This window comes from Artemia franciscana, chromosome 15, assembly GCF_032884065.1.
Source record: "Artemia franciscana chromosome 15, ASM3288406v1, whole genome shotgun sequence".
In the NCBI taxonomy this organism is placed as follows: domain Eukaryota; kingdom Metazoa; phylum Arthropoda; class Branchiopoda; order Anostraca; family Artemiidae; genus Artemia; species Artemia franciscana.
Window position 1 is genome coordinate 40,063,516 of NC_088877.1, and position 15,315 is coordinate 40,078,830.

A 15,315-nucleotide genomic window follows, 5' to 3' on the forward strand; every position below is an offset into this window, starting at 1 on the left:
GCTCTCTTTGTCTGTTTCAACAGTAGCATCTAAGCTTCATGCGATTGGACTTTCTCTTAATCTTTCAAAGTGTGAATATCTTTCATTTAATAGCAATATCACTACTCCTCTAATCTGTGGATCTTTTTCTATCCCGTCGGTTTCTTCATTTCGGTGGCTGGGAATTAACGTTAGTAAAACTCTAAAATCCTTACGGACTCTCACTGTTGCTGATTGCAAGAAGAAAATCCAATTAAGTTACTCTAAAATTGTTGCTAACCGAGGTAGATACAATAGAAAGTCTCTTGCTAAATTATACTCGGTTTTTACAGATCATTCGGTTTTGTTTCTTTCTGGTATTTACCCTATTTTTCATAAAAAAGATATCAGTTCAATTCGTTCTTATTATTTCCGTTTTCTATTGTATCTGCCTCCATGGTATAGGAATAGGAGCCTCATATTTATTTACAGTTTTCCGGATATTGGGTCGAAGCTCACAGAGCTTGCTGGCAAAATACCCCAGTCTACTTATAAGTATCTGCCCACCCACGGAGGCCTTACTCGTTTGCTTTAGTTTCTTGTTTTTTCTGTTTTGTGTAGTGTTTGTTTTGTTTCTTTTATTGATACTCCGCTTTGATTTTTTGTAGCGGCTCAAAAATAAATTATTATTATTATTATAGCTGTTAATAGCTAATTAATGGCTGTCAATAATCTTGACATCTAAGCTTTCTTTTCAGCCCTGCAATGTGTTGTGCTACACTAAGGTTAGCTCTCAGGGTCCCGTATTATCAAGCTAAGGTCAATCAATACAGCACTTGTTTAGTATTAAGGTCAATCTCCTAGGTTGAAAGCTAATTCTATTAAGATAGCATTGAAATACGTACCGAGATTTCCTCCTTTCTCATTGGCTTAATTGCTCTCTTGAGGGTTGTACCAGAATATTTAAACTCTGTTGACTTCCTTGAGATATTACGACCGGATTTAAAGGGAATTTAAATTTTTCACATGTCTAATTGGTAACAGCTGACCATTGGAATTTGGTTGGTTACAAGTCAGATAACAGTTTAGCATTTGAATTTTCACAATGGGCAGAAAAAAAACAAGAACAAATAAGGGACAGGAAAACCTGAGACATTGGTAAGTTTTATCTCAACGTTATAGTAGAATATATTACTTTTATTCATTTACAAGTTACATTTTCAAACAGTACGTGGTAACAAACTGCAGTAAGGAGCAACCAGGCTCAATAGTAACTAAAACTCTAAAAACCGAAGTTTTGGTACAAATAGTTACATCAAAAGAATTGCATTTTAATGCTGATTTTAAATGTATAAGTTTCATCAAGTTTAGTCTTACCGGTCAAAGGTTACGAGCCTGAGAAACTGTGCCTTATTTTAGAAAATAGGCGGAAATACCGTCTAAAAGTCACAGAATCTTAAAAAAATCACACCGTCAGAGTCAGCGTATCCGAGAACCCTACTGTAGAAGTTTCAAGCCCCTATCATAAAAAAGGTGGAATTTTGTATTTTTGCCAGAAGACAGATAACGGGTACGTATTTTTTTGTTTTTTTTCCTCAGGGGTGATCGTATCGACCTAGTTGTCCTAGTATGTCGTAAGAGGGTTCATTCTAACGTAAATTAAAAGTTCTAGTGTCCTTTTTAAGTGCCCAAAAAATTGGAGGGCACCGAGGCCCCCTCCAACGCACATTTCTCTCCAAGGTCACCGGATCAAAATTTTTAGATAGCCATTCTGTTTAACTTAGTCAAAAACCTAATAACTATGTCTTTGGGGATGACTAAATCCACCACAGTTCCCGGGGGAGGGGTGGCAACTTATAAGCTTTGACCATTGTTTACACATAGTAGTTGTTAATTATGAAGTGTACAGACGTTTTCAGGGGGACTTTTTTGTGTTGGGGTTAGGGTGGGTTTGCGGGGGGGCAGGTTACATGGGAGGATCTTTCCAGGGAGCAATTTTTCATAAGGGAAGAGAATTTCCATGAAGGGGTCGCAGGACTTTCTAGCATCATTTAAAAAAAGACAATGAGAATTTTTTTTCAACTGGAAGTAATGATAAACATTAAAACTTAAAAACGAACATAAAATATTACTTATATAAGGGGGTTCGTCTCTTCCACAATACCTTGCTCTTTACGCTAAAGTATTTTTAGTAACTCTAACTAGTTATTCTACGGCCTTTGTGATTCAAGGGTCATTCTGAAAGATTTGGGACAAAATTCAAGCTTTAGTGTAAAGAACGAGGTATTGACGAGGGGGCAAACCCCCTCATATACGTAATAAAAATACACAAATATATAAGTTCGTTACATAAATTAATTCGTAAGGTACGTATGTTTGTTACTAACACAAACGTTTGTAAAAAAAAATAAAACAAATCTAGTTGTCTTTTTAAGTAACCAAAAATTGGGAGGTAACTAGGCCTCCTCTCCCATCCCCCTTTTTTAGTGAAATCGTCCGATCGAAACTATGAGAAAGCCATTTAGCTTGTAATTAACATAAAAATTGCTTCTCCAGACTAAACATCCGTATGATATATGGGTAGATTATTGCAAAATATATCGTGCGAAGAATACTTTCCGGCAGAATATGCTTCAATCTTTTGACGATGCCAACTCCACGTGCAACTTTGGTGGAGATAATGTCGCTATGATGCTTCTACGATAGATTAGAAACATTATGGAAACCGAGGTACCGCAGTGATATAACTTGTAAAATAGGCTTTTCACCAAATAGAACTTTACTACTTACATCAACAGAATCACCCACTCTACAGAATGTCAGTAAAATTTTTTCTTTACATTCACACACAGCAAGCTTACACTTGTAAACACCTCTAATCTTTTGAGAGTAATACGAGCTTTTGCAATCAAATTATCTGCGGATTTTGGAAATTTTGTTAGCAATAATGTTAGTAATATATTTATCCTTTAGATAAACGCGCATCATGTTCACGTAAACTAAATAAAGTAAAGGGCCCAGCACAGACATTTTCCTATTTATAATGTTAGATATTGTCGTATGAGTGTCTACACCAGGAAACTCCTTTACCCCATGAAATACAAGGCTATCAAGCATGGACTCTTGATCATAATTATCAAGCTTTTTTTCTATTCGACCAATTCTCTCCTCCAAATTTTCAATTTGAAATCTCAGACTACCTAGTAGAGCCTGCTCAATTTTTGCAAACTTTGGATTAAACTCGAGCGTGATTGAATCATAAGCCTGGCTGATTATCAGTTCAGTACCTTCTTTGTTCAATGAATTTGGGTCATTGCACTTTTCAGTAACTGAAAGTAAATGAAAGTAAGGAGCAGCATTAAAACTTAAAACGAACAGAAATTAGTCCGTATATGAAAGGGGCTTTTCCTCCTCAACGCCCCGGTCTTTACGCTAAAGTTTGAATCTTCTCTTAACTCTATTTTAAAACAGTAAGAAACTTTAGCGTAAAGAGCGGGGCGTTGAGGAGGAAAAGCTCCTTTCATATACGGAGTAATTTCTGTTCGTTTTAAGTTTTGTTGTTGCTCCTTACTTTCATTTAAACAAAAACTTGTTTTTTTATTTAATTTCCGGACGTTTTTGAATTAATACATGTTTTGATCTTGGCTCTCCCCACATAAATAATTAAAACGAAATTTGCATATTAATTAACTGCAATTAATCGGAAGATTTTGAGAAAAAGGAGCAAGGGAGGAGGCCTAGTTGCCCTCCAAGTTTTTGATTGCTTAAAAAAGCAACTAGAACTTTTATTTTTTTACAAACGTCTTCATTGGTAAAAAATATACGTAACTTACGAATTAACTTACGTAACGAACTTCTATATTAGTATGTTTTTATTGCGTATATTTGGGGGTTAAACCCTCGTCGATCCCTCGCTCTTTACACTAAAGCTTAGATTTTGTCCCAATTCCTTAAGAATGACCTCTGAATCCCAAAGGCCGTAGAATAAATAGTTGAAATTACTAAAAATACTTTAGCGTAAAGAGTGAGGTATAACGAGAAGGTAAACCCCTCATATGCGTAATAATTTTTGTTCGTTTTCAGTTTTGATGCTGCTCCTTACTTTCAGTAGAAAAAAACTTTTCTTATTTATTTTTTCGTTGTTTTTTCAAATAATGCTAGAAAATCCTGCGTCCCCTTCATTGAAATTCTTTTCCCCCATGAGAAGTTTCTCCATGGAAATATCCTCCCAAGTAACACCCCCCCCCCTCAACTCTCCCCCCTAAACCAAAAAAAATCTCCCTGAAAACGTCTGTACACTTCCCAGTAACCATTACTATATGTAAACACAGGTCAAAGTTTGTGACTTGCAGCCCCTCCCACGGTGACTGCGGGGGAGTGAGTCGTCCCTAAAGACATAGTCATTAGGTTTTTCGACTATGGTGAATAAAATGGCTATCTCAGAATTTTGATCCGGAGACTTTTGGGAAAAAATGAGCGTGGGAGGGGGCCTAGGTGCCCTCCAATTTTTTTGGTCACTTAAAAAGGGCACTAGAACTTTTAATTTCCGTTGGAATGAGCCTTTTTGCGACATTCTAGGACCACTCAATCGATAAGATCACCCCTGGGAAAAAAAAAAAAAAACAACAAATAAACACGCATCCGTGATCTGTCTTCTGGCAAAAAAAAAAGCGAAATTCCACATATTTGTAGATAGGAGCTTGAAACTTCTACAATAAGGTAACGGGAACAATAAGGTTCTACGTTAAGATTCTATCACTTTTAGGGGGTGTTTCCCCCTATTGTCTAAAATGAGGCAAATTTTCTCAGGCTCGTAACTTTCGATGGGTATAACTGGTCTTGATGAAACTTATATATTTAAAATCAACATTAAAATGCGTTTCTTTTGATGTAACTATTGGTATCAAAATTCCATTTTATAGAGTTTCGGTTGCTATTGAGCCGGGTCGCTTTTTACTACAGTTCGTTACCACGAACTGTTTGATTGGTTATATTTTCCAGCAGATGACTTTTTATTTTCTCCAGCTGGGCTTCAGTTGTAGCTAATTGTTCGTAAATCGGGGCGATACTTGAAGACACCGAGTTAGACCATAATTTATCTCTTGCTTTCAGGGCTTAAAAGGTCTTAGAAAAAGTTTCGTAAATTTCTGTGGTATTAACAAGTTTTTGTAGCACTTTGTATTTACAAAGTGACATATAGTGATCATAAATTCTGTCGGTCTGTCTTTCCCTGTTTTACTAGTTTAGCCACTTCCAGATAAGCTAGGACGATGAGATTTGGCAGGCGTATCAGGAACCAGACTAGATTAAATTAGAAATAGTCGTTTCCCCAATTCGATCCTCTGGGGGGAGTGGGGAGAAGGTTAATTCGAAAAAAAAGACCCTGATGAAACTTGGTGGTAAAAATGAGCACAAATCCTAGATACGTGATTGACATATTCGGAACGGGTCCGCTCTCTTTGGAGAAGTTGGGGGGAGGGTTAATTCTGAAAATGAGAAAAATCAGTACCAGACAAGATTAAATTAGAAATAGTCATTTATCCGATTCGACCGTCTGGGGGGGGGGAGGAGGGGAGTGACGGTTAATTCGAAAAAATGAGGTGTTTTTAAGTTACGAAGGAGTGATCGAATCTTAATGAAATCTCATATTTAGAAGGATCTTGCAACTCAGATCTTTCATTTTAGATCTGGCTGAATCCAGTTTCATTGGGGAGAGTTGTGGGGGGGGGTATCAGAAATATTGGAAAACGCTCAGAGTGGAGAGGTCAGGATGAAATTTGGTGGCAAGAATAAGCACACATCCAAGATACGTGACTGACATAACTGGACCGGATCCGCACTTTTGGGAGAGTTGGGGGGGGGGGGGGGGTAATTCGCAAAAATTAAAAATGAGGTATTTGTAATTTATGGACGGGTAATCAGATCTTAATGAAACTTGATATTTAGAAGGATCTGGCGCTTCAGCACTCTTATTACAAATCCCAACCAGATCCGGTGAGAGTAGGCGGAGATGGAGGGGGAAACTGAAAATCTTGGAAAATGATTAGAGTGAAGAGATCGGGATGAAACTTGGTGGGTAGAATAAGCAAATATCGCAGATACGTGATTCACGTAAACGGACTTGATTCGCTCTCTTTGGGGGAGTTGGGGGGGAGGGTTAACTCTGAAAAAATGAGGTATTTAAAACTTAGGAAAGAGTCATCAGATATCAATGAAATTTGATGTTTGGAAGGATATCGTGTCTCATAGCTCTTATTTTAAATTCCGACCGGATCTGGTGACATTGGGGGGAAGATGGGAGGTGAAACCTAAAATCATGGAAAACGCTTAGAGTGGGGGGATCGGAATGAAAGTTGGTGGTAAAAATAATCTTAAGTCCTAGATATGAGATTGACGTAACTGGAACGGATCTGCTCTCTTCAGGGGAGTTGGTTGGAGGAGGGTTAATTCTGAAAAATTAAAAAAATGAGGTATTTTCAACTTACGAAGGAGAGATTGGATCTTATTGAAATTTGGAAGGATATCATGTCTCGGAGCTCTTATTTTAAATCTAGACCGGATCCGGTGAAGAGGAAGTTGGGGGGAGACCTAAAATCTTGGAAAACGCTTGGAGTATAGGGGTCGGGATGAAACTTGGTGGTAAAACTAAGTACAAGTCCTAGAAACAGAATTGACATAGCTGGAACGGATCTGCTCTCTTTGGGGGAGTTGGGGGGGGGGGTAATTCTAAAAAATTAGACAAAATTAAGTATTTTAACTTATGAAAGAGTGATCGTACCTTAATGAATTTTCATATTTAGAAGGATCTCGAAACCCAGATCTCTCATTTTAAATCCCTACCAGATCCAGTGTCATTGGGGGGGGGGGGACAGGAAATATTGGAAAACGCTTAAAGCGGAGAGATCAGGATGAAACTTGGTGGAAAGAATAAGCACAAGTCCAAGATAGGTGACTGACATAACCGGCTTGGATCCGCTCTCTTTGGTGGAGTTTGGGGGGGGGGTAGGGGGGTAATTCGGTAAAATTAAAAAAATGAGGTATTTGTAATTTGCGAACGGGTGTTCAGATCTTAATGAAATTTGATATCTAGAAGTATCTTGTGCTTTAAAGCTCTCATTTCAAATCCCGACCAGATCTGATGACATTGAAGGGAGCTGGAGGGGGAAAATGGAATTCTTGGAAAACGTGAAAATCGAGGTATCTTACGAATGGGTGATCGGATCTTAATGAAACTTAATATACAGAAGAGTCTTATGTCTCAAATAATCCATTTTCAATTAGAATTAGATCCAAGGACATAGAGGGCTGGAGGGAAAAACAGAAACCTTGGAAACCGGAAATCTTGGAAAACGCTTAGAGTGGAGAGATTGAGATGAAACTTGATGGGAAGAATAAGCACAAGCTATAGATACAAGATTGACATTAATGGTACGGATCCGTTCTATTTGGGGGAGCTGGAAGTTGTTAATTTGGAAAAATTAGAAAAATTGAGGTGTTTTTAGCTTAAGAATGGGTGACCGGATCTTAATAAAATTTGATAATTAGGAGAAACTCATGTCTCAGAGCTCTTCTTTCAAATCCCGACCAGATCTGTTGACATTGGGGGGAGTTGGAGGGGGAAACCTGAAATCTTGGAAAACGCTTATAAACGCAGTAGATACGTAATTGACGTAACCGGACTGGATCCGCTTTCTTTGGGGGAGTTAGGAGGTGTGGTTCAGCGCTTTGGTGAGTTTAGTGCTTCTGGACGTGCTAGGACGATGAAAATTGTCAGGGAGCTGCACTAATTGACTCGTTACAGTTGTTTTCCCTGATTCGACCATCTGGCGGGCTGAAGGGAAAGGAAAAATTAGAAAAATTGAGGTATTTTTAACTTACGAGTGGGTGATCGTATCTTATCTTCCTGCCTCTGATTTTCCTTTTAAAGCAATCTATTGATTCTTAGAATGTTACTACAGGTCATATCATATGAGCTCTTGGCTCCTCTTGACCTCGTCACAAGTGCGGTATGAGCTCTTAGCTCTTGTTTTTGACGAATAGTATATAAATATAAGTAGTTTCAAAAATTTATTAGATACCCCTAGGGGTTTCCTTCCTCCCTTACTTGTATTTATGACCCCAGGGCAAGGGTGCCCAATGTTTATTATGTACCTTCACGAATATATTACTTTAAAGGACATTAATTTAGTAGTATATGCATTACTCCGTAAAGCAAAGTATATGATTACCCCGGTTCCAAACCGGGGTAATCAATCATTTATGAACGAGCCTATAAATCGTCAACTGTATGAGATGATGGGGAAAAACCAAAATATTCTAAGATACGGCACTATTAGGAATGAAATGAGATCCCGTGGAACTAAAATGGACGAATATCCTACAACTTTAGATTAAAAAAAAAAAAATGTTCGTATATTTTATAGGCCTACAATCGGCGTTTCTTTACTTTTAAGAGCCAATAATGTTTAAAATAATGTGTTTTAAAGAATAACGTTCTTTAAAAAAATGGTATTCATACATTTTATAGGCCTACAATCGATGTTTCTTTACTTTTAAAGGCCAATAATGTTTAAAATAATGTGTCTTTAAGGTTATTGTTCTTTTTAAAAATAACGTTCATACATTTTATAGGCGTACAATCGGTGTTTCTTTACTTTTAAAGGCCAATAATGATTAAAATAATGTATTTTTAAGAATAATTTTCTTTTTAAAAATAACGTTCATACATTTTATAGGTCTACAATCGGTGTTTCTTTACTTTTAAAGGCCAATAATGTTTAAAATGATGTGTTTTTAAGAATAATTTTCTTTTTAAAAATAAGGTTCATACATTTTATAGGTCTACAATCGGTGTTTCTTTACTTTTAAAAACCAATAATATTTAAAATGATGTGTTTTTAAGAATAATGTTCTTTTTAAAAATAATGTTCATACATTTTATAGGCCTACAATCGGTGTTTCTTTACTTTTAAAGGCCAATAATGTTATCTGCTTTGTAACAGCTTTGCAACCTAAAAAATGCCAATTCGTATGAAGTGTTAAATATGATATTGCCTCTAGGTGTTGTTGCCAATTATACATGTTTTCAACTTCCTATTAAATCTGGTCGCAATGCTAAGGAGATGTCAACATTCTTAATGATATTCTGGCAAACCCCTCAATGAGTGGTTAAGCCAATGAGAGAGAAAATCTTGAATACTAAGAATTATTGCTAAAAATCATTCCACATAACTACAAACTTGAGAATCTTTGAGATTATTTATCGGTATAAGATATACAAAACGACACAAAAATCAAGGCTGTATGATTAGTACAACCTTTCAAATAGTAAAGGAAGAATATCTTAAATGGCAAATTTTAAAGGAAACTGATGATAACAAAAAAAAAATTCACGGCCAAAAATTTAGAGATCTCGTGGCAAATCGAGAGGCTACTTTACAATTCTCTACGTCTTTTAAAATTAATTTTATTACTACTTTTAAAAATTATAGGTGTCCCCACTATTCAATTTCTTATGAAGCTCTAAAGAAAAAAAAAAATGCAAATTTGTTCGGCCTATTCATGCTAAAGCTTTCAATGAAGCCACAGGAACTTTTTCATCAAAGAATCTGCTCGTGTCTGTTGTTAATACGCATTTCACTGCTATAGGAAAATAGCATTGGCTTCAAACCTCGGAGATTGACCTTAAATTGATTCTATGTTTCATTTTAAATTCCGCAGAAGAGATTTCAATCTTCAGCAGTTAAACATTTACCACAACAAACTTAGACAATTCAATAATTGTTATTATTTTTTGCTTATTTATAGCTTATCTGTTAGTAAATATCTACCTCTATCACATTATTGTTTAAGTGAAGAGCCGTAGAAAGCAAAATCCATAAAGCCCAAACAGATTTGTTTGTTTTTTGTTACAATTCAAGACGATGAAGAAGCAAAATGGAGTTATCTGACATGGCGTCTACCATACAGCCTGGCCGCTAAAGTCTTAATCAGTCCCAATTTATTATTACAGCAACAGTTAAAGAGTTAAAACCGGAAATTCAAAGTATTGAACCAAAACGATTGGATTTTAACTGATTTTTGAACTGAATTAATGCTCACATGAGATTTATTTAATACAATGTCTCGTAGTACTATTTCAATGTTAGACGTACAACGCATCATACCAAATATTGAAGTATACTCATAAAGTCTTCATAAGGTAAAGGTCTAATACAATGTCTCGTAGTACCATTTCAATGTTAGACGTACAACGCATCATACCAAATATTTAAGTATACTCATAAAGTCTTCATAAGGTAAAGGTCTAATACAATGTCTCGTAGTACCATTTCAATGTTAGACGTACAACGCATCATACCAAATATTTAAGTATACTCATAAAGTCTTCATAAGGTAAAGGTCTAGATTAGGGGCTATTAAGCGGAAAACATGCTAAGCAAACAATTCTGTCTTTCTAATACGCAATATATTTGTAGCTTACACATTTTGTATGCGACTCTGCTACATATTACCCTACCTTAATGTGCCAATATGTAGCCCAGACTATATATTTGCAAAGCATTTTGCTATGCCATACTCTTGTTTTACTGATTCTTGTTTATTCACAGTTGATTTAATTTATTGATACACAGATTGAAACAAGAGGGATGTATTAGGAGAATACATGAAAAATATCTAATCTTGGCCATATATTTGCACATTAGGGGACGGGGTTAATATTTTGAAGGTGTATAACAAATGTGATGGCTACAATTATCCTGCATATTATGAAGTAAGAATTGTTTTCTAACCATGATTCCTTCTCAATAGCTTGTATTCTAGACATTCACCAAATCTACTTTCCAGCTGGTATATTAGAGATTTTACTGAGACTGACCTGTTTAATTGATAATCAAACGTCTGAGTACCTTTCCCTATACCAAACTAAGCCTAGCCTACTGAGCTTATCTGAGCCTCACTCATCTGTAAGGGTTATATAACTATAAAGGTTCGATCAGAAAATGGTTATATCGAACAAAACTCGTTAGAAAAAATTATCGATAGACTTGGAGTATCACTGAAAAAAAAATATAGGAATAAACATAAACATTACAAATTGCTTAACTAAGAAATGAGTAATGAAGACAAATTAAAACAAAAAAAAAAACTGAAAAAAAAATATAGGAATAAACATAAACGTAACAAATTGCTTAACTAAGAAATGAGTAATGACGACAAATTAAGACCAAAACCGGACAGAAATTAAGCCACTAAACTAGTCAAATATAAAACGAGAGAAATTACTATGAAGGAATAAATGGAACCTATAATAAAAAGGAACTTTAATCCACAATCAAGTCAAACTTAATCACAATTTCTGTGAACAAGAGCTAACCATTCGTCCAATAAAGACTAGAGTGCACTTTACTGAAAATGACATTTTCAGTCATTATGCGTTATATCAGTTACTTATATTATAACGAATATTATACATGCGTTATAATAACGCATATTATAACGCATATTATAATATGCGTTAGTCTTTATATATATGACTTTTGTAAGTCAAGTTTACAAGTTTATTATTCAAAATTCACAAACAAATAAATAAATTAAACAACACTTTCGCGCTGGAGAAAACCTATGAGGGTTTGCGGTTGCGAGAAAGTCCACGTAACTACTTACATATTAACTTGAATGTTTACTTAGACCTTAACTATTTAATTAAAAATATTACAAATAAACCAAAAACAAATACATTATAACCTATATAGGTGAAAAAAGATAAATAAATAAATACATGAATTAAAAATAATAATTGATAAATAAAAATATCTCCATCACTCTTCAATACCCAACTCCCCCTCCATTCTCCAGCCTCGCTCACCCTACCCCACCTTAGCCCCTGTCCACCCCTACCTTCCCAGCCAACCATCCCTCTCCAGTTCCTCTTCTTCCCCCACCCAACCTAATAGCTATAATGAAATCAAAACAAATTTAATTAAATTTAGATGATTTCAATCATAATTCAATCTTGTTCTGAATTTCACAATAACAAAAAGTAGCAGCCAGCATCATTAATTCTAAAAAAAAAGATGTAAAAAAAAGCTTAAATCGAGCTTGCAACTCAAGGTAATTAATTCGATCGATTGAATTATCAAGCTCGATTTAAGCTTTCACTTAGAGTAAGGTAAAATAGAGCAGCCAGCAGTCTTTAATCTAGCACTTGGCTTCACTTGCAGGCATTCACAGAAGCTCGATTTAAGCTTTCACTTAGAGTAAGGTAAAATAGAGCAGCCAGCAGTCTTTAATCTAGCGCTTGGCTTCACTTGCAGGCATTCATATAAGCTCAATTTAAGCTTTCACTTAGAGTAAGGTAAAATAGAGCAGCCAGCAGTCTTTAATCTAGCGCTTGGCTTCACTTGCAGGCATTCACAGAAGCTCGATTTAAGCTTTCACTTAGAGTAAGGTAAAATAGAGCAGCCAGCAGTCTTTAATCTAGCGCTTGACTTCACTTGCAGGCATTCACAGAAGCTCGATTTAAGCTTTCACTTAGAGTAAGGTAAAATAGAGCAGCCAGCAGTCTTTAATCTAGCGCTTGGCTTCACTTGCAGGCATTCACAGAAGCTCGATTTAAGCTTTCACTTAGAGTAAGGTAAAATAGAGCAGCCAGCAGTCTTTAATCTAGCGCTTGGCTTCACTTGCAGGCATTCACAGAAGCTCGATTTAAGCTTTCACTTAGAGTAAGGTAGAGTAGAGCAGCCAGCAGCCTTTAATCTAGCGTTTGGCCTCATTTGCAGGACTTCACTGAAGCTCAATTTTGCTTTGCATATCAAGCATGAATTTTACTAAATACCAAGTTGATTTTGAATGACTCTTGATTGTGCCTTGAATTGAAAACCTGATTGAAGTCTACATTTTCCCTAGCAGCAATCTAGCAGCAATCGCTTCTCAATTGTCTATAAATCGCGCTTTATTGAAATTAAATAAAAAAAAAACTAGTTTTTTGAACTGAAAGTAAGGAGCGACACTAAAACTTAAAACGAACAGACATTACTCCATATATGAAATGGCTTGTCCCCTCCACAATCTCTCCCTCTTTACGCTAAAGTTTTTAATTGTTTTAAAAAGTAGAATTGTGGCAAAGAGTCAAACTTTGTCGTAAAGAGCGAGGGATTGTGGAGGGGACAACCCATTTCATATACGGAGTAATTTCTGATCGTTTCAAGTTTTAATGTCGCTCCTTACTTTCAGTTAAAAAAATTAGTTTTTTATATTTAATTTCTGAACGTTTTTGAATTAATGCATGTTTGATTTTGGCTCTCCGCACATAAATTATTAAAATTAAATTTGCATATTAATTCTTTTTTTGTCTAAATGGCTTTCTTTTAGTTTTGATCAGACGATTTTGAGAAATAAAGGGTGGGGAAGGAGGCCTAGTTGCCCTCCAATTTTTTGGTTACTTAAAAAGGCAACTAGAATTTTTAATTTTTAACGATCGTTTTTATTAGTAAAAAATATACGTAACTTAAGAATTAGCTTACCTAATTAGAACAAATAGATGAAATTACTAAAAATGCTTTAACATAAAGAGCGAAGTATTTATCTCCTAAATACCTCGCTCTTTATGCTAAAGTATTTTTAGAACCCCTCATATGCGTAATAATCTCTGTTCGTTTTAAGTTTTAATGCTACTCCTTACTTTCAATTGAAAAAACTTTTTCATGTTTATTTTTTCATTGTTTTTTTTATAGTAATGCTAGAAAATCCTCCGCCCTTTTCATTGAATTGCGGGACCAAAAAAATGCCGCTGGAAACGTCTGTACACTTCCCAATGACCATTACTGTATGTAATCACTGGTCAAAGTTTGTAACTTGCAGCCCCTCCCCCAGGGACTGTGGGGGAGTAAGTCATCCCCAAAGACATAGCTTTTATGATTTTCGACTATGCGGAACAAAATAGTTATCTCAAAATTTTGATCCGTTGACTTTGGGAAAAAATGAGCGTGGGAGGGGGCCTAGATGCCCTCCAATTTTTTTGGTCACTTAAAAAGGGTATTAGAACTTTCTGTTTCCGTTAGAATGAGCCCTCTTGCGACATTCTAGGACCACTTGGTCGATACGATGACCCTTGGAAAAAAAAAACACACACCCGCGCACTCGTAATATGTCTTCTGGCAAAAAATACGAAATTCCACATTTTTGAAGATTGGAGCTTGCAATTTTTGCTATAGGGTTCTCTGATACGCTGAATGCGATTAGTTTGAAGAAAACAAACAAAAATATACAAAATTACGAGTATCTCGACATAAGAACTTTTTTTAGTGTCAGTTCTTTTCTAATATATCACATCGTACATCGATAATAACATATCGTATCGTAGCATAGTAGAATAAGTAGAATTTAATATCGAACTGGCCAATAACTTCAAAAATATGCGGTTTCCATATTTGTGAAGAAATTTACATAAATAGATCCTCCTCGTCTTCTTCTTCAAAGAGTCCTGAAATATAAATATAAAACTAAGAAATAAACGAAAATGTACGAAAGAGGAGAAATAGATAACAGCGTGCTAACCTCGTCTGTTGAAATATACTGGCTATTAACAAGAGGAAAGGAATAATTTTAGCGCTTTTGGATTTTGTCAACGTGAAGAAAACATTAAAAAAAATTAACTGGAAATAAAATGAATACTTCAATATAAATGTAAAAAAGGGGCATTAGCCCCCTCCCCATCTAGAATTTGTAAAATACCTTATTTTTTTTTATTTTTAGTGAAGAATGACTGTTTGGTATTTTCATTTTAAAAAATTGGAAAAAATGCCCCTATCCCAAGATTTTGAATTAATATTTTGTCTCCGTCTCCTAAATTCTGCGAATTGGCACAACTGCTTGTCTGATGCCACTGCTCCTAGATACCGTCTCCAAAATTTTTATTCTACGTTTAAGAACATTTTAGGGAAATACATTAGGCTCTTTGTTAAATTAAGTAAGCAATTATTTGAGTCATAACTTATTCACCATTTTATTTCACTAAACGGAGAAATAAGAGTCTACCATAGCCTCAATGGTAATGCAGGTTAACATTCTTTGAGCTTTCTGAAAATGCTATGACTCCTGCATACCTAATTCTGATCAATCAAATTCATTCTTAAAAGACAGGTTTTCATCAAGAAGAAAGCGCATGAATCAAACATAACAACTCTACTACCGAAAGTTTGTCAGTGTTATATCAATGTGTAACATATAAATGTGTAGTACATAATTTACAATATGTAGTATGTCATCATTTCATAACACTAGTTTATTTGAAAGCAGTATTCAAAAACATTGGAAATTGCTGGAACACAGCATCAAACAGCTGGAAAACTGTCT

General features: G+C 35.4%; 1 protein-coding gene across 1 annotated transcript in view; it reads right to left on the minus strand.

Moving 5' to 3' along the window:
* Window positions 1–14,323: 14,323 nt before the first annotated feature.
* LOC136036468 (Fanconi anemia group A protein homolog) overlaps window positions 14,324–15,315 on the minus strand; it is a 74,402-nt gene continuing 73,410 nt past the window's right edge. The window contains exon 11 of the mRNA XM_065718717.1: window positions 14,324–14,443. Coding sequence (XP_065574789.1) covers window positions 14,403–14,443 — 41 coding nt within the window. The 3' untranslated portion in view covers window positions 14,324–14,402. The remainder of the gene's footprint in view (window positions 14,444–15,315) is intronic.